This window comes from Leguminivora glycinivorella, chromosome 4 (genome assembly GCF_023078275.1).
Source record: "Leguminivora glycinivorella isolate SPB_JAAS2020 chromosome 4, LegGlyc_1.1, whole genome shotgun sequence".
Taxonomy (NCBI): domain Eukaryota; kingdom Metazoa; phylum Arthropoda; class Insecta; order Lepidoptera; family Tortricidae; genus Leguminivora; species Leguminivora glycinivorella.
In genome coordinates this window covers 15,773,458-15,794,110 of record NC_062974.1, presented here as the reverse complement: position 1 = coordinate 15,794,110, position 20,653 = coordinate 15,773,458, and the positions used below count along the sequence as shown (strand labels likewise).

General features: G+C 37.2%; 1 protein-coding gene across 4 annotated transcripts; it reads right to left on the bottom strand.

The window, feature by feature from the left end:
* Positions 1–556: 556 nt before the first annotated feature.
* LOC125225416 (phospholipid scramblase 1) lies at positions 557–20,653 on the bottom strand. 4 transcript variants are annotated; one of them, XM_048129123.1, is made up of 6 exons: positions 20,450–20,653; positions 12,270–12,691; positions 8,470–8,735; positions 7,260–7,484; positions 4,674–4,835; positions 557–1,233 (listed from the first exon to the last, which is right to left on the bottom strand). In XM_048129123.1, exons 2-6 carry the CDS (start codon positions 12,667–12,669, stop codon positions 1,174–1,176), a joined length of 1,113 nt encoding a protein of 370 aa, XP_047985080.1. In that variant the 5' UTR covers positions 12,670–12,691; positions 20,450–20,653; the 3' UTR covers positions 557–1,173. The 4 variants fall into 4 exon arrangements, with proteins under 4 accessions (XP_047985080.1, XP_047985081.1, XP_047985082.1 ...); XM_048129124.1 differs by having other exon boundaries at positions 12,270–12,693; positions 20,480–20,653; XM_048129125.1 differs by lacking the exons at positions 12,270–12,691; positions 20,450–20,653 and adding an exon at positions 11,362–11,384 and having other exon boundaries at positions 559–1,233.

Below are 20,653 nucleotides of genomic sequence, written 5' to 3'. Positions count from 1 at the left end.
CACCTTTTAAAAAAAATTCCCTCATGGTTTCGGAGTTTTGACATGGGGTGTGGTCGTGCTAGATAGGTGGTACTTCCTGGCACGACCACACTATATTTAATGATTTTTTTAATTTCTGTAGTGGTACAAATTCACGAAAAAAATGTACTTTTCTGTACTTACCTTTTTATAAAAAGTACCCTCATGGTTTCGGAGTTTCGACATGGGTTGTGGTCGTGCTAGATAGGTACTCCCTGGCACGACCGCATTAAGTTTTTGAAGTAATTTACATAGTACAATTTCAAAACACTTGTTTAGTATTCATTTGACCATCAAATTAAACATAAATATAGTGTGGTCGTGCCGGGAAGTACCACCTATCTAGCACGACCACACCCCATGTCAAAACTCCGAAACCATGAATGAGGGTATTTTTTTTTAAAAGGTAAGTACAAAAAAGTACATTTTTTTTCGTGAATTTGTACTGCAACAGAAATTTAAAATCTCATTAAATATAGTGTGGTCGTGCCAGGGAGTACCTACCTAGCACGACCCCGGGCCCTATGTCGAAACTCCAAAATCATAAGGGTACATTTTTTTTAAACGTCAGTACAAAAAAGTACATTTTTTTTTCGTGAATTTGTACCGCATCAGAATTAATAAAAATCATCCGTGGTCGTGCTGTATAGTATCACACAATGAATTGTATAAAGGATCGGCCACACCGAAGCCTGCACCCTCGCTTCACACTAGGGTTCCATTTCTCGAAGCTACAAGTTACAATTTACAAGCGGTAGTCAATGTCTAATATGACAAGTTGGAAAGAGACTTCCCCTTGTAACTTGTAACTTTCAGTTTTGAGAAATGGGCCCCAAAACCGACGTACCATAGTCTCGTAAGTGCCAGAGTACTTCTACAATACAAATTATACTATTCGAGTGTTGAACTGTGATAGAAATAAAATAAAGTGCCAAATTAATCGGAAAAATTGACCTGGGTCTTATGAGGATAAACTGTTTTGTGAAATACGCGTCAGCGTAAAAGACGAGGTGAGACATGTCTGCCAAGGGAAACTGGGTAGGAAATTCTTCTGGTTTAACCCGGTGTGGTCGGTCCTTAGTGAACCTTTGGTCTCATTGGCTAAAAATATGTTGTAAATATTTCTTTTGCATCTTCCCCATTACAATGACTGTTTTACAACATCCCGACTCCGTCATTTTCTTGGTTTCCGGACTTTTCGAAGAACATGAAGTCCTGGAAAACAAAAGGGAAATTAATTAATTTGTGTACAAAACGACTAGTCTGCTAACAAGACATGATGAAAAAATACTTATGCTAAATACTATACACCGTGTTTCACTTAACACTCAAAACCTGAAAACCGTTTGTTCAGAATCGAGAGTAGAATCGATTGAGCTATATCTTGATGGGGGTAATATATATATATTTTTAATTTGTATTATTAGTTATTTTTTACGTGCCCATTCTACAAATTCGTAATACAACAGTGTGCATATCGCATTGCTAGAGGTTGTATACCTTTTTCAGTATTTAGGGGTATTCATACTGGCTGGTTACTTGGACGACTATTTTTTCCGCTACGAGTTTGACGTTGTTTGTCAGTTTAATTTTAATGTTTACCTCTAATAAGTCATAAGTCATAACAAATTGAACTCGTACCTAATTACAACCTTGTTATTTTAAATGTTGGGTTTAAATTTGCTTACTGAGATTATCTGTCCAATTTGAAGTTTTCTGTGACAAAGCTTTAAAGTGTTTTACAGTGACATTATGGTAAACCTTATGTCGTTGCAGTAAAGTACACAAATAAGTAGTTTTAAGGTTTATGATGGTAGCTAGCAACTATTTTTTTGAGTGTAGAGTTAAAAGTCTAGTAGAGCTGCACAGATATTTAAACATTCAATTTAAAAAATAAATAAACATCAGATTAAAAAATGAATACTCTAGATAAGTTTAAAAAATAAAAATCAGTTGGGGTGTCTGAGGTTTTGAGTGATAACGGAAACACCGTGTATACGGTCTAAAATACATCAACACCAATGAAATAGACTATGACTACAGAATACGTTTACTGTTAGTACTACGTACTTATTTAATTGGATATTATACTTCTATAACCAAATTTTCAGTTCCATAGGGATTCTTGTTCCCGCTTAATGCCGTTGAAGAGCGAAAATATAGTAGGGTGGCCCAAATATTCTTTATTTTTTTATTTTTCGATAGGCTGCAGTGAGAATACGGTAACAGGAATCGAACTTTCCTTTGCCAAACTTGTCTACAGATATCAGATATGCCAACCTGTAGGTGCCTAAGGTATAACTATTGCTCAGTTTCCAAAATCTACCAAGAGCTTTACCAACCATCATTATTATCTGTGCTTTCCAATGAAAAATTTGAAGCAAGCAACTGATTAACATCTTCATATAGATCTGGTAGATTTTTTGGAGAATAATGAACTAAGATACATGATTTATACAAATAGCTAGGTAAAGGGAATAGGTAACGGGTACCTAAATCAAGTATTCGTAGTTAACAAATTGACATGTACCGCATATAAGTTGCAGATCTTGACTTTTTTGAACGTTTCTTAAATGTGGACCCCTGAAACGTGACATACTGGAAATCAAGAGCGTCCACCACTGATTAGGGGGACAGTTGACATTGCCTATGGCCAAATTTTTATCTCTAGCTGAAATCCTTCTATGGTCCTACAATTACTGGGTAACAAGTCTCTTAGGTTGTTGTGTTGACTTATTTTTTAGGGTTCCGTAGTCAACTAGGAACCCTTATAGTTTCGCCATGTCTGTCTGTCCGTCCGTCCGTCCGTCCGCGGATAATCTCAGTAACCGTTAGCACTAGACAGCAGAAATTTGGTACCAATATGTATATCAATCACGCCAACAAAGTGCAAAAATAAAAAATGGAAAAAAATGTTTCATTAGGGTGCCCCCCCTACATGTAAAGTGGGGGCTGAATTTTTTTTTTATTCCAACCCCAACGTGTGATATATTGTTGGATAGGTATTTAAAAATGAATAAGGGTTTACTAAGATCGTTTTTTGATAATATTAATATTTTCGGAAATAATCGCTCCTAAAGGAAAAAAAAGTGCGTCCCCCCCCTCTAACTTTTGAACCATATGTTTAAAAAATATGAAAAAAATTACAAAAGTAGAACTTTATACATACTTTCTAGGAAAATTGTTTTGAACTTGATAGGTTCAGTAGTTTTTGAGAAAAATACGGAAAACTACGGAACCCTACACTAAGCGTGGCCCGACACGCTCTTGGCCGGTTTTTGATTTTGGACATAAATAGTTATTAGGGGGAGTGGGCAGCGACAGGTTACCCACTCTTCTATTCATTCGATTTTGTGCCTTTCCATCAATCAAATTGCATGGTGACAATGAGTTCAACTAAATTGGTGGATATAAATGGAAAGGCACCGATAAACTACGCCCAACTAATGAAATAATGCTAAGCCTACAACCTTGTCTGTTGCATAGTGTCATGCTATAAAGGTAATGTACAACGAAGAAGCAGGACTGCCTTGATCCTGAAGTCCACATCAAAGGGAAAGCTGATTTAGCGAACCAGCCCTGACCACTGCATTGCTATTTACAACCCTCATCCATACTTCTTCTTTCAATCTTGTTACCCTTTGCTTGGTGTAGGGCTCGAATACTACACTAGCTAAATGAAAGTCTCGGAAACCCTACATGGTTTTTAGGTGTTTTCCACCTGGATGAGCGTATTAAACCTCAGCCAAACATAGGGCGTTTGGTTAGCGTAGCGTGAGCGGCGCGGAATGCGCGCTGCATGCGAGCATTGCGAGCGTATTCAAAGCGGATCGCTCTGAGTACGCTCGCGCGGTCACACATAACACAGCGCGCATTGTGAGAGGACTTGTCTGAATATGGATTAAATGTTAACCATTTAGCTAATTGTTTCATTCCAAAATGTTGTTTTGATTTCTTATGTGTCATTCAATACTTATTAGAAGTTTACAGTTGTAAAATAGCTTAGAAGTTACCATGTGCAGAACGCGCGCGCTTTGAACACGCTCGCAATCTGCTCCGTCCGGCGCTCCGCCATCATTGCGCTTCGCTAACGCTGCGCTCTCAAAACGCGCATGTGTGGCCGAGCTTTTAGGGTAACTCACAATAAGGAAGAAGGCTCCCAGCAACACGGCTTTGATCCTGACGTCCAGATCCATCGGGAAGCTGATCCCGAAATAGTCCGAATTCATGAACGCCTCGCGTGCCCAGTTCCGACCACTGTTATTTACAACCCACATCTTTACTAGGTTAAGTACGCAACCTTTTCCATTTTGGGTGGGGATATAAGGCTAACTTACAGGCCCTAAACACTTAAACAGCCCTGCCTTGATTTTAACTTCCGTGTCCATGAGCAAACTTATTTTGAAAGAGTAGTCCCAAACACAGCTTGGCCTGTTTATAATCCAAATCCTAATAAAGCCTGACTAAACGAAGGACTTGCTAAGCCTATAACCTTTTCATATACAGAAAAGCCTACGTCAAACATAGAGCGTTTTGACAGCGTAGCGGAAAGCGCTCTGAATCGGCTGGGCGCAACGCCAGCGTCCGCGCACCGCTATCATTACGCTCTCAAAACGCGCATGTGTGGCCTAGCTTTAAGGGTAAAGGTAACTTACAATGAGAAAGCAGGCTCCAAGCAGGACTGCCTTGATCCTGACGTCCAGATCCATAGGGAAGCTGATCCCGAAATAGTCCGCGTCGGTGAACGCCTCGCGAGCCAGCCCTGACCACTGCTTCGTTATTTTGCCGACCTTGTTTTCGCCGTCTTTTGAGTACACCTGTAAAATAAGTAAATAAATATTAGGGACACCTTACACAGATCAACCAAACCCCAAACTAAGCAAAGCTTGTACTATGGGTGCTAGGCGACGATATACATACTTATATAGATAAATATATCCATACCAATATTATAAATGGGAAAGTGTGTGTTTGTTTGTCCGTCTTTCACGACAAAACGGAGTGACGAATTGATGTGATTTTTTAAGTCCAGATAGTTGAAGGGATGGAGAGTGACATAGGCTACTTTTTGTCTTTTTCTAACGCGAGCGAAACCGCGGGCAAAAGCTAGTACTTATATACATAGCAAACATCCACGACTCAGGAACAAATATCTGTGTTCACCACACAGATAAATGCCCTTATCGGGATTCGAACCCAGGACCGCGGCTTAGCAGGCAGGGTCACTACGCGCTAGGCCATACCGGTCGTCAAAGTCGGTGTGGGTCGGTCGGTGTAAATTTTATGAATAAAGCCCCATTTAGATGGTACGAGTTTCTCGCCCGTCTTGGTCGAGAAACTCGTATGACATTATCGTATGCGATAATCACCTGGCGAGTATCGTACGAAAACGTTTACATTAGTGCGAGAAATAAAAACTCGCATACGAGTATCGTATGCGAGACTCGCCAGGCGATTATCGCCAGGCGAAATAGTTTAGACGGAGAGTAGAATTTTCGGGAGATATTTCCATAACATTTCTCGACTCGTCTAAACCGGTTCTCGTATGACATTTTTTCTCGAACGTGCGATTATCGCACGAATCGGAGCGAACCGATTTTCATACGAGTTTTGCCTGTCAACTTGCGTGCCTAGTTGCTAATTAATTAATTATAAACACATATATTATATGCTTTTTTATAATATTGGGTATAATTTACCTTGGATTTATTTGAATTTAAGATGAATAGTACCCAATATTATTAAAAACACTATAAATGATTTATGAAGGTCTCAATAATATACAATAGGGAAAATAATGATTTCGACCGTAACGTATAGCTAATAAAATCTTGGTTGCGATTTTGCCCCATAGATATATGGGGTAAAATGTCAGTAGGTAAACATTAACTGTACCTATAATATTAATAAGCCGAATTTATTTTTGGTTTTAGCAGTTACTGAGATGCAGCTACAAATATAAAAACACCATGTTTTACATGATTTCTACTGAATTCATTTCGACTGAGTAGCGCATAAACTCGTATACGATTCTCGCATATGTGTTTTGTTTACACGGAGACATACAAATATCAAAGGCGAGGCGATTATCGCCCTCTCTCGTGCGATATCGTACGCATAGTTTACATGATACGATATTTTTTCTCGTACTTCGATAATCGTACGTTCGAGGCGAGAAACTCGTACCATCTAAATGGGGCTTAAATAATAGCAAATCAAATTAGATATAAAAAAATCGTTCAATCTAGAAATCGTCTCAGGTAATACCTTCGTTTTAAATTAGTGTAATTCGAGTTTGCTATATGCCAGGAGTTGTGGTAAATCTGGGAGCCGGGAAAGAGGCGCAAGGGGTTTTAGTTTAGTTTATGCCTATAGGTAACACGTGTAAGATTGGGTAATAAGTAATAAGTAAATAGGTATAAAGGTGTTTACTGCAGTCAAAAGTGCGATAGAAAGGAAAGTCAAAGATTGTTTTTCTCGTTTTGATTGCGCATTAATTACGCAATTAAACAAGTCATTTGGCAATAACGCTAATGAGACAAAATATGTACAATGTAACTGGGTCACATCACCAGAGTTATGTTTAGATTTAGATATTTTAACTCTGAAAATTGAGCTCATTTGTTTTTATCCTACTATGAGAAAATTCAATAGGTAGGTACATTTTATGTTTCTTATATTCCGTTACCAGTACTACACATGCGGGCATTTGAGAATGTTGATAATTGTAAATTGATATTTATGTTTAAAATAGTTTAATTTTATAAACAATAGGTACCATGTTAATAACAGCAACACCTACTTAAAAACGCTGCTATTTGCGTTGAATCCGATTACCTACATAAACTAAACAACAATACCATAATAAATACGTGGAACTCGTGGAAGCATAGCTAGGCAAGGTAGCTAGTTGTGCAGGCGAGCGGCCGACGTGAAATGTGCTCATAAAGTAATGGTGTTTGGAGGATGACTTTCATATAGTATTTCAAAATCACTCATCCAGTCATCATATTTACCTTGAAATCAACGTCGCCGCAGATCGCATAAGTGCACAACGGGCCCTTGATCCTGAGGACCACATCTCCGGCCGGACCACTCTTGCTCGATGGAGCCAATGACGGTGCCCGGTAGAGCAGTGACTTCTATAGACTGTAGCGAGTCGAACCGGCAAGCGGCCGACGTAAAGCGCGCCCATGAAGTGTCGGTGATATTTCGGTGAAATTATTCAGTACAATAGTTACCTTGAAACCAACGTCGCCGCAGATCGAATAAGTGCACAACGGACCCTTGATCCTGAGCACTACATCTCCTGCTGCATTTTTAATGGCAAAGCTAGGCTTGCAGATAGACCACTCCTGCTCGATGGATCCAATGACGGTGCCCGGAGGAGCTGTGACTTCCATGGACTGCAGCCAGCAAGGGCACCAGCAGGTTGAGCAGGCGAGCGGCCGGCGTAAGTGGATAACCTGGAAACGTGTGATGTTAATTAGCTGTTAAATTAATATTGTACCTCTGGGAACGATCCTAATAACATTAGTAATAATTTAATAAATTAAGAGTTGAAGCATTCACTGTCTAGACACACCTCGGATACTGGCGATCAAATATATTGATAGAGGCGCATTCCTAGCACAGTCTTAGCTCGTGTAGGTGAACGCGTAGTATGCTTGTATGAGTGAAATATGACAGGTCTATTGTTCGTGTTTTTGACAGGCGGTAACTGTGAGGTAACCGAGAGGAGGTGGGCGGCACTTTCAGCGGGAAGCGGGAGTGGCCATACTGTACGATAGTACTCTTTATTATACTGTGGTCTAGGGTAGGGTGAAACTTAATCGTAAGTCCCTAGAGCTAGTGGCCTTCTATCTAAACCAAGACCTCACTGAACAATGTTTCCACCATATGAGCCTTCAAGGAGCTATATACGGGGGTTCTCTAGCGACATCTGACGAAAGTTTAAATATTACACTTAAAAACAGTTACCGCAGATCCAAGTCATACTGGAAATTCCCCACGTGCGGCGGTATCTTATCCTGATTTAATTCTGTACCAAATCGAAATCCGAAACGACTGTGAACGCTAATATTAAGCTATCTAGCATAAGTTTTGAGTATACAATATTTCTGATGTTCAAATTGAGGAAAACACAGTTAGCATCGCTACTAAGTACCTATAGCCTTTTAAAAACAGTACAATGTGGTCTAGTTGTGTGATTTTATGAATTTATACAAAAACCCAATTGCAAGTAGGTAATTGAAAATTACTACGTTGCTTAGAAATAATGACATAGTACTCTGGCATTGTTTGACAATTTGCAGACATTCTGAGTATATTACAAGGTTGGTATAGGTACATCTGATACCTAAAAGGCAAATTTTTATACGATCGGTTTTAGGCACGGAGGCACTTTCTCTTTAATAAAAAAATAATTTAAAGAGAGAACTCTAATCTTACCTCGTTCTGGAAGTTATCCAAGATCTTCATATCGAACGGCCTCATAGGTCCGCAGCACATCCTCGTACAACAATCATTGTCCTCCACAGCGAAGTACACCTTCTGCCCGACGCTGTTCTTTATAGTGTACTTATTGTTGGTCTCGAAGCCCACGAAGGCTTCTAGAAGTTCGACCTTTTGATGGACAAGCAGCTGGTTGATCATGGAGAGGTATTCGAGGCCTGGGGGACAGTTCGTCAGGCCTGTTGGGATGCTCATCCATCCACCTGAAAAAGTAAAAAATTTACTTCGAAATGGACTTCTACTTATATGCCAAGTTAACACTTTCTAAACCGGGCTCTACGCGGCGCTACGACATTTTCGCTACATACGGGGAAACCCATGTAATCGGCTACGCTTCTACGAGCGGTGTGCCCGACAGTCGGGTTCTTGGTAGCGAAAGTGTTAGAGTTGTGGATTGTAAAAATCGTAGCAACATTGATCGCCAAACTATAGATAGCGCTTTACAATTTCTGTATACCATTTCAGATAATCAGTACCAAGAGCGACATCTACTTTAGCTGTTAAAATTGTTGGTCTAGTCTAGAATAATTTCGGAGCACTACAAATAAAAATATGAATACAGACAGACGGATAGTGTCGCCCCATAAAGGTACATTTTGAACCCGAATTACGGAAGAAAGATTATTTTTATTTTAATAATTCATATTGTCTTCGGTTACCGCGATAGTTACTCATGAAATAAAACTATGGAAACGGAGCGTATAAAGAATTTAAAATACATCCAAACTCTTTACAGCGTTCGTCACCCGTTGACCACGAACGCTGTAAAGAGTTCGAAACGTCGGGTGCTAACGCGATTTAATCGATAGTTTTATTTCATAATATAAGCAGTAAAAATGTTAAATATTGACATGTCCTTGGTCACTTTTTCTTAGTAAATATGTATAGGTATTCAATTTATTTCAGTTTATAATTTACATAATGTAGTAGTCCTTTTACTCGATAGTGTATTCACGTAGGTAATATACTAATATGTAACCTAATTATCGTCAATTTCAAATAACCAGTCATCATCAATTAGGTGCAGTTAATTAGAAAATATATAAATGCATATCAGATGCACATTCCACAAGAATTTAGATACAGAATAAGTACATACATACAATCACGCCTGTATCCCATAAAGGGGTACGCAGAGCACATGAAACTACTAAAGCTTCAGGGCCACTCTTGGCCAAATAAGGGGTTAAAAGAAAACAAAACTGTGGCATTGCAGTGACAGGTTGCACAGCCTCTCGCCTACACCACAATTTAACCCATATCCCATAGTCGCCTTCTACGACACCCACGGGAAGAAAGGAGGTGGTGAAATTCTTAACCCGTCACCACACAGGCACAGAATAAGTACTAAGTACTAAATATAATATGTACGAATATAGAGTGGCAAACTATCGTAACTGTATCTAATAATATGTTGACCTGTGTGAACTCGAGCCTAGGACATTGCGAACATTATTATACCCTACTATTTATATATTTCCTTGTCTAAAAAAACAAGTTTTAATTAGTTTAACTACCTAATTAATTACGGTTGAAATGTATTCATTAAACGCGCAAGTAAACTTTTTAATGAACATTTTAAGCCACCTGATTTGGATTTTTTTAAATTGTACACTAACACAACTTAAGACCTTACCTAAATTATTCTTAAACCTATTTGTTTTAAAAGCGGTCCGCTGAGATATGCGGACAGTTATCAGCAAGAAAGATCAACTTTTTTTCTTCATCAGTCAAAAATTGTTCATAACCGCTTCGCGGAGACTTGAAAAGTCTTTCACACATCCTACCCAAACTTCTTCTAACACTAGCCGCACTAAGGGTCGTGATATAAACACTTTTGTCCTTCACACTTGACACATTCGAATAATGTTTACTTATCGCGCTTTTAAACTGGCACCATTTAACACTTTTGAATTTTAATCTATTTTTCGGAGTGTCCAAAAATTGGATGTCTTGATTGAGCATGACTGTCTTGTAATTAATGAAAGCAGTGAATGACGCTAAGTGGCTGAGCAAACATTAGTGCTGATACAGATGTAATGGAGTGGCAGGTTCGAGTTACGCTAACGAATGAGAAATAAGCAATACAAGCATGTAATCAGCTCTCTTGCGATGGCAAGGGCCTTTCGTTTAGCAAATAACATCCTTATCAGGGAGTCATTCACTTAGTTCGTTCAATGATACAAATAAGACTTTGACATAGTTGCACTTGAGATTTATATTAGTCCTATGTTTTAGTAGGATTAGGTGTTGTGATTTAGGGATTAGGTAATAAGTAGATCTTTATCTCATTTTTAACTCTTTCCATAAATAAAGGAAAGGAAACATAGGGTGACAACCAAAACTGACTGAGTACTACCTCAATTTAATAGCCATAGCCATAGTCAACCATATATGCAGAACAACATGGTTGAACTTTATATATGAAAAATATAATATGTTCACATAACCTTAATAATAAACTTAATAATTGCAAAAATCTGCTTACGTAATACTTGAACGTCCTCTTTGTATTATTACTTTATTATGCATAGATATAGGTATACATACAAATACAAATATAGGAGCAAAACAGTTACAGAGATAAATGAGATATTTAATAACAACAGGCGAATTTATCCTTATACTTACTATACATTATATAAAATGTATCCTCCTCCATCCGTCTGTCTAATGTTGAAGTAAAACTCTTTCGAAAAGACTAATACATGAAGTAAATAAAAACCATTGAAAAGAAAACGATTAGGAAAAGCGACATAGGTATCAAGGCGAAATTATCGCTTTGAAAATTTTTAAATATAAGTGTAGGTATGTGTTGTATGTACCTACCACAGAAAGCCCTCAATATGGCGTAAACCAAATAAATTCTCGTCGGGATATATAAAATCATAAAACCACTGCACTTGTCCAACGCCACCATGACGTTTCAAAGCCTTGAATGAAGTGTTATCATATTTTACATAATAAATTAAGGAACATCTGTACAAACTAAATATTTTTCTTATTTCCTCACTCAAAGAGGTGATTATACTGATTATAAATAAGTCTACCATTCAGATAAGAAACAAAATTGGCTATAGAAACGACTTCATTAGGTAAGTACCTTTTTAAAAGATTTCATTTACCAAAATAATTTTCCTTAACCTGTTTTTAGACTACGTGTGCATTTTTGACATAACTTTACGCTCCAAACTACCTACTTGTAACTTTCAAATTCGACTTAAAATTATCTTTCAACGGCTTAAATACTTTTATACTACGACGGTGGTTAACAAGCGGATCGGCTGGTGCAAAGCAGACACTGCAGCCTATGGGGGCTTGCAACTCTAGTTCTAGTGGAAGAGGACTGTCATCGAGTTTCATTATATGAGACAAGTATGAAATGGGTACATAATTAGGTAGTTATTTACGTAATTTCTCTAGCTCATTAGATGTACAAGATTATGCTCGCGTTTTTAATCCTCTGAGCCTATAAATGCCTACTCTACTCCTACCTACTTACTCTGTAAGGACTGTAAGCGTGTAACTAGAGTATTAAAGATTTCGTGACAAGCTGACGACTAAGGTACATATTAGAACTACAATGTTTATGTGCATATGGTTATGGTTATATGTGACTATGTGACATTCCATAAGAGACGAATCTTTATTCTTTATGCACATGGCGCCTAAGGACCATTTAGATATGACATGCCATGAACTTACTTTGAAATCTGAAACAATTTTTGCAAACATACCTGGAGCACCTTGCGGGACACCTTGTGGTTGCTGTACAACAGGTGCGGGGTACCCTTGCTGTTGATGCGGGTAGCCTTGCTGTGGTGGCTGCGGGTAGCCCTGCTGTGGCTGCGGGTAGCCCGGCGAGAATCCAGGCTGGAAACCGGGCTGGAAACCAGGTTGGTAACCGGGCTGAAAGCCAGCTTGAGTTCCTGGGGGCAAAGGAGGCCCAGGCGGGCCGGGCGGTGCCCCCGGAGGTGACATTGGCCCAGGGGGACCCGGGTACCCGACTGGCGGAGCGTTAGGGTACCCTGTCTGAGTAAGAGGGTAGCTCTCTTTGCCCTTTTCTTCGTCAGATGGCGGTGCGTAGCCTTGACTCGCCGGGAAATTGGGTGAATAAGGCGTCGGCTTGTGAGACATGTTTGTGATGTTTAGTTAATTTCTGAATTAAAGAAATGATATAACTGTATCCAACTGTTGTAGCAAGGTCCTGTTAGGATAATGGGATAGCGACAAAAACCTACAGTTTAAAGTATCATTTAACAATACGATAGATGCTTCATATTATGTTCGGTACAAAATTCCAATGAATCGTAAGTTACCCACCATAACATGTCTTGCATAGACAACGAAGGACTATAATTGGTGATGTCCATAGTCAGGCCCATAATTAATAGATGTGGTGTAATTAACACACTGGATGACGATAATGGTTTAGTATAAAGCTCCATTTAGAAAAATACAATTCAGAGCAAATTACTAGCTAGCTAATACCTAATGTCACCTCCCAGCGGATGATGCAGATAATAATATTGCGTGTTATTATTAGCGCTGAATTACATCATGTTTATAACCGTGTCAAAAAATACTTACATTAAATTTATGAATTACTAGCTTTTGCCCACGGTTTCGCTCGCATTAGAAAGAGACAAAAAGTAACCTATGTCACTCACCATCCCTTCAACGATCTCCACTTAAAAAAATACGTCAATTCGTCGCTTCGTTTTGCCGTGAGCAAACAGACACACACTTTCCCATTTATAATATTAGTATGGATACAGGAAAAAGATAGTGCGTTTAAATCTATAGGTACACTTAAGACGCCATAAGTACTAAGAATGTTTTACAGAGTACATCAATTCCTATGAGAAAGAAGTTAAAATCTGAGCCAACTCTAGGGTTCAGCAAAGTAGAGGTCGGTCTAGACTAGACGCACAACGTTCACTTCGGTGCAACCGAAGGGTTCCGCAGTTTTTGGGTCGAAAACGAACCGTGAAACCTGTCGTAATCAGACAGCGAATTTAATTAATTATACATATTATTAGTGATATCTTGAATAATGGTTTAGTCTGTCTGCAAGGCAAGTATCAATTGAAGGGTAACTGTCCGATAGCACATTGGAATTGAGTAGCATATTATTTTGTCAACAATTTTATCATATAGCTAGTTAAGAAGTAGGTTAAGTGCATAGCTGGGCATTAACTCGTTAATCCGTTAATCGTTAATTAACGAAGTTAACATTTTGGTTAACGGATTAACTTTTAAGTTAACTTTAAAAAATGTTAACGGATTCGTTAACTTCCGTTAAATTTCTTCGAGTCCGTTAATCCAGTTCCACACGCGCCGAGTAAAACTTGCTCTGTCCGCTACTATAAAAGCCCGGAGTACGGCGAAACCTAGGGTTTTCCCGTAAATTCACAGTCTACAGACAAATTGGTGCCTTTGGATCACTTGTTCGAGACCTGATTAACATTTCGCTTTTACCAATTGGCAGCTGGGATTTTTTTAGAGATTTTGGCGAACTTTGGGCTTTTACAGTAACATCTTACGCAAATACTAAATAGTTGATAACTGATGCAATGCAACTAGCAACAGTAAAATTACTTCTTAATAGGGATTAACGGATTATCGATTAACTTTAACTTCCGTTAAATTTGTTGAAATGTATCGCTTTAACGATTAACGAAGTTAACTTTTATAGTAACGGATTAGCGGTTATCGAAGTTAACTATTTGATTAACGGTGCCCAGCTATGGTTAAGTGTATTTATTGTATTTTACAATAAGTGGAGGACGCTACGATATCGCTTCTCCATACAGAAGAAGTTCTCATTTTCCTCACAGGATTAATGAAAAGTCAGACAGGAGTGGAATTCCTTGCTGGCGACTATATTTCCGAGCTCATATAACCTAACCCGGCAACCTTCAAATCAAGGGTGAATAGGTACTGAACAGGGTACGTAGCCGAATGGCACAAACGCCCACGAAACGAAACGCTATCTATCTCTATCGCTCTTGCGTATTGCCGTGACAGAGCCAGACTACCTTTCGCGGCGTTTCGTTTTCGTTTCGCGTCGTAGAAATGCCATTCGGCTACGGCATCAGGCATCTTCTGGGCTGGGCGAGCTCACTCCATCGACGGCTTTGCCTTTGGCTATTCTGTGGCCAAGAGTAAAAGCCAATAAAAAAGGTGTCGTGGAAAAAATGAGTGTTACAGAAATAGTACATTACGATACAAGTGCGTAAAAAAGGAAGTTCGAAACGAGTGGCGATAAATTAAAACACGACCGAAGGGAGTGTTTTAAATCGAGACGAGTTACGAATTTCCTTTTTGCACGTGTATCGTACGACGTTTTTCAGTACAGATGAGCCTCCGAAGTTTCGACCTGTTATATAATGAACCACTTCTCGAACTAGTGCGTAAAAAAACGACCATCTGTACTGAAAACGTTATTAATCTTACATCGATAAAGTCGTGTTGTGTAGGTACTAGGTATATGCATAAAACAAACAGTAGGTATAGATGTAGTTGAGTAAAAAAACGTCTAATCAATAATTATTCGATGCAATTATGAAAAAAGCTTGAGCAGTATCTGAATGTATCTAAACATTTTTCATAATTATAATACTTTCGGTGACATAAGGATACAATACAAGGATATATGTAATCGCATCATAATTATCTAAAGGTCACACATTCGGCATGTGATTTACTGTCATTATTGTAAATGATTTTTAATTTAGTAAATACATAACGAAAAGTCAGAAATTAAGAGTCCAGAAAAACGCAAACTGGTAGTTTTCTACGTCCGTTTTTAGACTCAGTTTGGCTCCCTGATTGAATTAGACTGCTAAAAATAATGTTGTCATAATGTTTGTATTCTAATCTACAAATTGGATTGACTACATGTGTATTATTTATTATGCTATTGAAATACAGTAAATGAAGTTTAAATGGAATTAATTTTTGTCTAAAAATACAATCGAATGGCAATTACTTCGAAAAACTTTAAAACAAACAAAAGGCTTTCATGAGCGTAAGTACCTATGTATGTACAATATAATGTATTAGCAATGTAATGTATCAGAAAACAATAAAATTCCAATCTTACATATTACTTACGTAAAGTTGTATTGTAGCAAAAATAGGATTTCTCTCCGTGTTTTAGATTTAAAATAATGTGATTTCAAAAAGTACTCTTCTTATCAATAAGCATATACTGAGTCCAAAACCTGACGCAGAAACCACCAATTTTACGTTTTCTCACTATTTGGCTTTGACGGACTCTTAAGTTGTCCGATAGTAACATCAAATACTAACTAGTAGAAGAGTAGTTATATATCTGATGTGTACTCCTGAGATACGGCAGTAAGGGCATCTAACCACCAAAGTGCGTAACTGCGTAAGTGGCCATGACATGACTAAACATTCCTAGCTTCTGAACAAGTCCATACACCAAGGACACATACACATGTAGGATAAAAAAACGGTGGCCCAAAAATGTGTCGCTTAACTTCAAGCTTGGGTAAATCCATTTTGCTATAGGGCAATTCCACGTAACTGTAATGTAAGTGACCACTTCATTGCATGTTTTTTTTATTTATGATGCAAATTGAAATCTTAATTTATCTCTAGATAAGCCTACTTTTAATCCTTAGATATATTGATATTTAAATTAGCACCATGAATAAAAAACATGCAAATAATTGGTCACTTACATTACTCTGTTACATGGAATTACCCTATAAGGTTGATGAAAATGAAATGAAATGAAAATGAAATGAAAATGAAAATGAAATATTTATTTTTCAAGTAGGCATATTACAATGCGCATATGAACGTCAAATAAAGCTACGCCGGCTCTAACCCTACGCCTCAGCCTCGAGAAGATTTCAGTCCCCCCTCAGTTGGGAGGGGGGTATCCACTATGGGACCGGCAAGAAACTCGGCGGGCAACTTCTTTTCAAAACATTACATCTTATAATTAACATGCATTAAATAACAACATACAATTTAACATGCAAAAGTATTCATCAAAGAATATGAACAGACTAGGTACTCTATGGAAATCAATTTCAATAAATTATATTATTGCTTAATAATACGTCGTTCTTCTTCAGAGAAAACATATCAAATTGTCATAGAAGAAAAAGATAATATGAATCTCAATATCATTAAATACCTACACAACATAAAATATAAAATATTTGATGTGCTTTCTTATCTGAACTGTGTCCTCTATACATAATACAATTATTTTAATTGCTATTCGTTTTTTGTAGTTTCTGGTTCGGGCCATGCATGTTTGTCTGTCAAATAGTCCTCGACTCTGTAATAAGCCTTTAACATCAATGATTTTTTTAAGTAGTTCTTAAGAGCTGGGAGGGGTAATCTCAAAGCAGTGTCAGGTAACTTATTATAAAAATGAATGCATTGCCCAACAAATGACTTCTGTACTTTACGGACACGAAACTTCTTTATGGCAAGCTTATTTTTGTTTCTAGTGTTATAATTATGGATATATCAGAATTCTTAGTGAAACAGTCTAAATTCTTAACAACATAAATTATACTATCATAAATGTATTGGGAAGCTACAGTTAAGATATTAATTTCTTTGAAGAGTTCTCTTACTGATTCACCTGTTCCTAAGTTGTAAATAGAACGAATGGCTCTCTTTTGTAATACAAAGATAGTCTGTATGTCAGCTGCTTTGCCCCAAACCAGAATACCGTATGACATTACACTGTGAAAATAACTATGATACACTAGGCGAGCTGTCTCAACATTAGTCAGTTGCCTGATTCTCCTAACGGCGTATGCGGCTGAACTTAATTTGCTTGCTAGTTTCTTTATATGAGGACTCCATTGTAGATTTTTGTCCAATGTTAAACCAAGAAACAGTGTTGTATCTACCATCTCTAAGCATTCATCATTCAAAAGTATTTTTGTATCGATTGGTTTAACATTCGGCAGAGAAAATCGAATACATTTGGTTTTCTTAGAATTAAGAAGTAAATTGTTGACAGTAAACCACTGCAGTACATCAGCTAACGTGCTATTAATTACATTGTAATCCGTAGATTTTCGGTCAACATTAAAAAGCAGTGATGTATCATCAGCAAAAAGTACTATTTCACAAAAGTTTTTCACTATACATGGCAAATCATTTATATAAACCAAAAACAGGAATGGACCTAAAATTGAGCCTTGTGGCACTCCTAATTGGACTACAGTCCCGCTAGAGCGAGTTTTGTTAACAACTACTGTTTGTGTTCTGTTGCTAAGGTAAGAAGACATAAAGTTTAGGGCATTTATAGACAAACCATAGTGTTCTAATTTCAAAATGAGCGTTCCATGATCCACACAATCAAAGGCTTTTGAAAGATCACAAAATATGCCAATTGCATCACAAGAATTTTCCCAAAAATTATATATATGTTTAATGAGTACCGAAGCAGCATCGGTCGTGGAACGGCCCCTTGTGAAACCGAACTGTTTGCTTGTAAGTAATCTATGTCTGTTGAAGTGTCCCAGTAGATCATTTAACATTAGCTTCTCAAAGACTTTACTTAGTACAGGAAGTATTGATATGGGACGGAAATTGGTTATATCACTCGAATCACCCGATTTAAAAAGCGGTATGACTTTGCTACATTTCATAAGATCTGGAAAGGTGCCTTGTGAAATTGAAATATTATATATTACGGCCAAGTAAGGTGCTATTATATCTATGACATGACTAATTACTTTAACTGATGTTCCCCATAAGTCTTCCGTTTTCTTTAAATTGAGTGACTTGAATGTTTTAACAATATTTACAGAGTCTACTTGACAAAATTCAAATGAATTATTACATTTCTTAACATTAGCACAAAGTAATGATTATCTTTCAGATATTATATCTTCTACCTTAAAGCAAAATGGATTTACCCGAGTTTGAAGTTAAGCAACACAAATGGACTTGTAGTTATGAAGTCATTAAAATTTAAGAAATTAATAAGATGTGTATGACAGAGAGAGAGAGAGAGAGAGAATAGTAGTGCCTCAACCTCCCTTATTCCTAACTACTGGGTCAAATAAATAAAAAGCCAGTGTTATTAAGAATAAAAATTATATGTGTATGTAGTATGGGAAATTTATAATTTTTTTTATACAAGAAGTTGTGCAATAAAAAATAATTTTATAGAACAAGAATGCTGTGACAGCAAGTATTTCCCTTATAATTTTATGCATGAATCTTTAATTTAATATTTTAATGTTTGTTTATTATCATAAATTTCCATATTTTTATTACTCCTAACTCCTGAGATGTTAAAATTAAAAACAATGATATATATAAAAAAAAAGTATATAGGTATTATTATTTAAAAAAAAATGGTTCAAAATACATCTTCCATACAGGATGGTATGAATAAAATGTTGGGTTGGATCATAATAATTATACAGAAAAAAGAAACACTTCTGTTCAAAAAATACTTGGGCAGAGAAACACAAAATGTATCTGGCTCTGTATCACCCAAGCTCATTGTTTAGACCGGTACCTGTGTCTCAATTCATCAAATCATAATATGTATGACTAACATCATAATTTAAGAATGACTGATATTTAATAAATAATAATAATAAATAAGAGGCGTTCTACATGACATCAAATATCTCCAAAGGGCCTCGACATGTTGGATCTATATCCCCACGCACACCTTATAAATGACCGGGCTCGAAAGACCCGAGAGTTTAAAAACGGTGAAATAAATAATAAATATTATAGGACATTCTTACACAGATTGCCTAAGTCCCACGGTAAGCTCAAGAAGGCTTGTGTTGCAGGTACTCAGAGGTAAGTATTTGTATATATATAATATACAAATACTTATATACATAGAAAACATCCATCCATCCATGATATATTATAAAAGTTATAGAAACCTAGGTAAAACTAACATTTTAATGACTTTTGGTGGGTAATGGCGTTTGGTGGGTTTTGAGCCCTTGAGATTCTAAAGTTTAGGACAAAATTCAACACCTTCTGAGTGCCTTCATGCAATTTCAGCCCGTATCAGGTATGTAAATTAGGAATGTTTTCTTTCATCACTCTCAGGTTGTGAGGCACAGGCAGAGGTCATCCACAAAAAATGGGAAACCATGCCCCAGGCGCAGTGCACACGCAATGAACATACGTACATACAATCAGATGGCGCTAATCGCTGACGTCAGATTTGGTTGCGTTCACGACTAAAAATTTTGTCAACGTTCCGTTTTTCCGATTTTATTATAGATTTTAATGTTTTAAAAATGTTTATTTATTTATACTGTTGCATTTTGCTAACGTATTCTAAATTTTATTTTCCTTTGTAATGTGTATACTTTCCGTGGTATCATTCGTTATGGCCCTGACGGAAGATCAGCGTTGGCCACCCAGGCTAACACCATGCTGAGTCGGGACCATATTCATGGCAACTATGTGTACTTACTTACCTTTTGTGATGTTATGTGTGTAAATAATTCTCTGTATTTGTGTGTGTCTTTTATGTATTATTTTGCCATGAATAAAAATATTTCTATTCTATTCTAATTATATTTGTGAATAAATTACTAACAATAAAATTATGAGTTATTTTTCAATTACAGTTTCGATATATGTGCATTGTATGATTTGTATGTATATATTATACACTTCTCAGCAAAGCGAATATGGCTTATATAGGGGCGAATTACTGTCCTAGGTGGTCAAAAGAATAACAAAACATCACTGTAGGCTTGTTTCAATTATTATTAAATGACTTCAACAACATACTATATACAACGCCAACGTAAAGTAAGTGTGAATACTAAAACCCATTTCAGAGAAAGAGTATGACAAAATTTGGCAACGCCTAAATCATTGATAGTTGTTATTTGGCGATTAACATAATACATACCTCACTATTGTGATCCACAAATAATAGTCTCCCAACTTCCACGGACCACGCCTTGTCTCTTCTTATTCACTTTGGCGCCACCTTATTTTGCAGACAATTTGGGGATCATGACCTTGACTACTTGACTAGAATAAAGAATATTTGTCAATTTGGCACAGTATTCCTACCTAACCGGGTATCTCCTCCCGTCAGTTTGGCTTCTGT

Coding starts and splice junctions, on each gene's coding strand:
- LOC125225416 (XM_048129123.1), bottom strand. CDS start 12,669: ATGTCTCACAAGCCGACGCCTTATTCACCCAATTTCCCGGCGAGTCAA. Junction 7,485..8,469: donor TGGATAACTTCCAGAACGAG/GTAAGATTAGAG, acceptor ACACGTTTCCAG/GTTATCCACTTACGCCGGCC. Junction 1,234..4,673: donor TTGGAGCCTGCTTTCTCATT/GTAAGTTACCTT, acceptor TTTGTTTTCCAG/GACTTCATGTTCTTCGAAAA.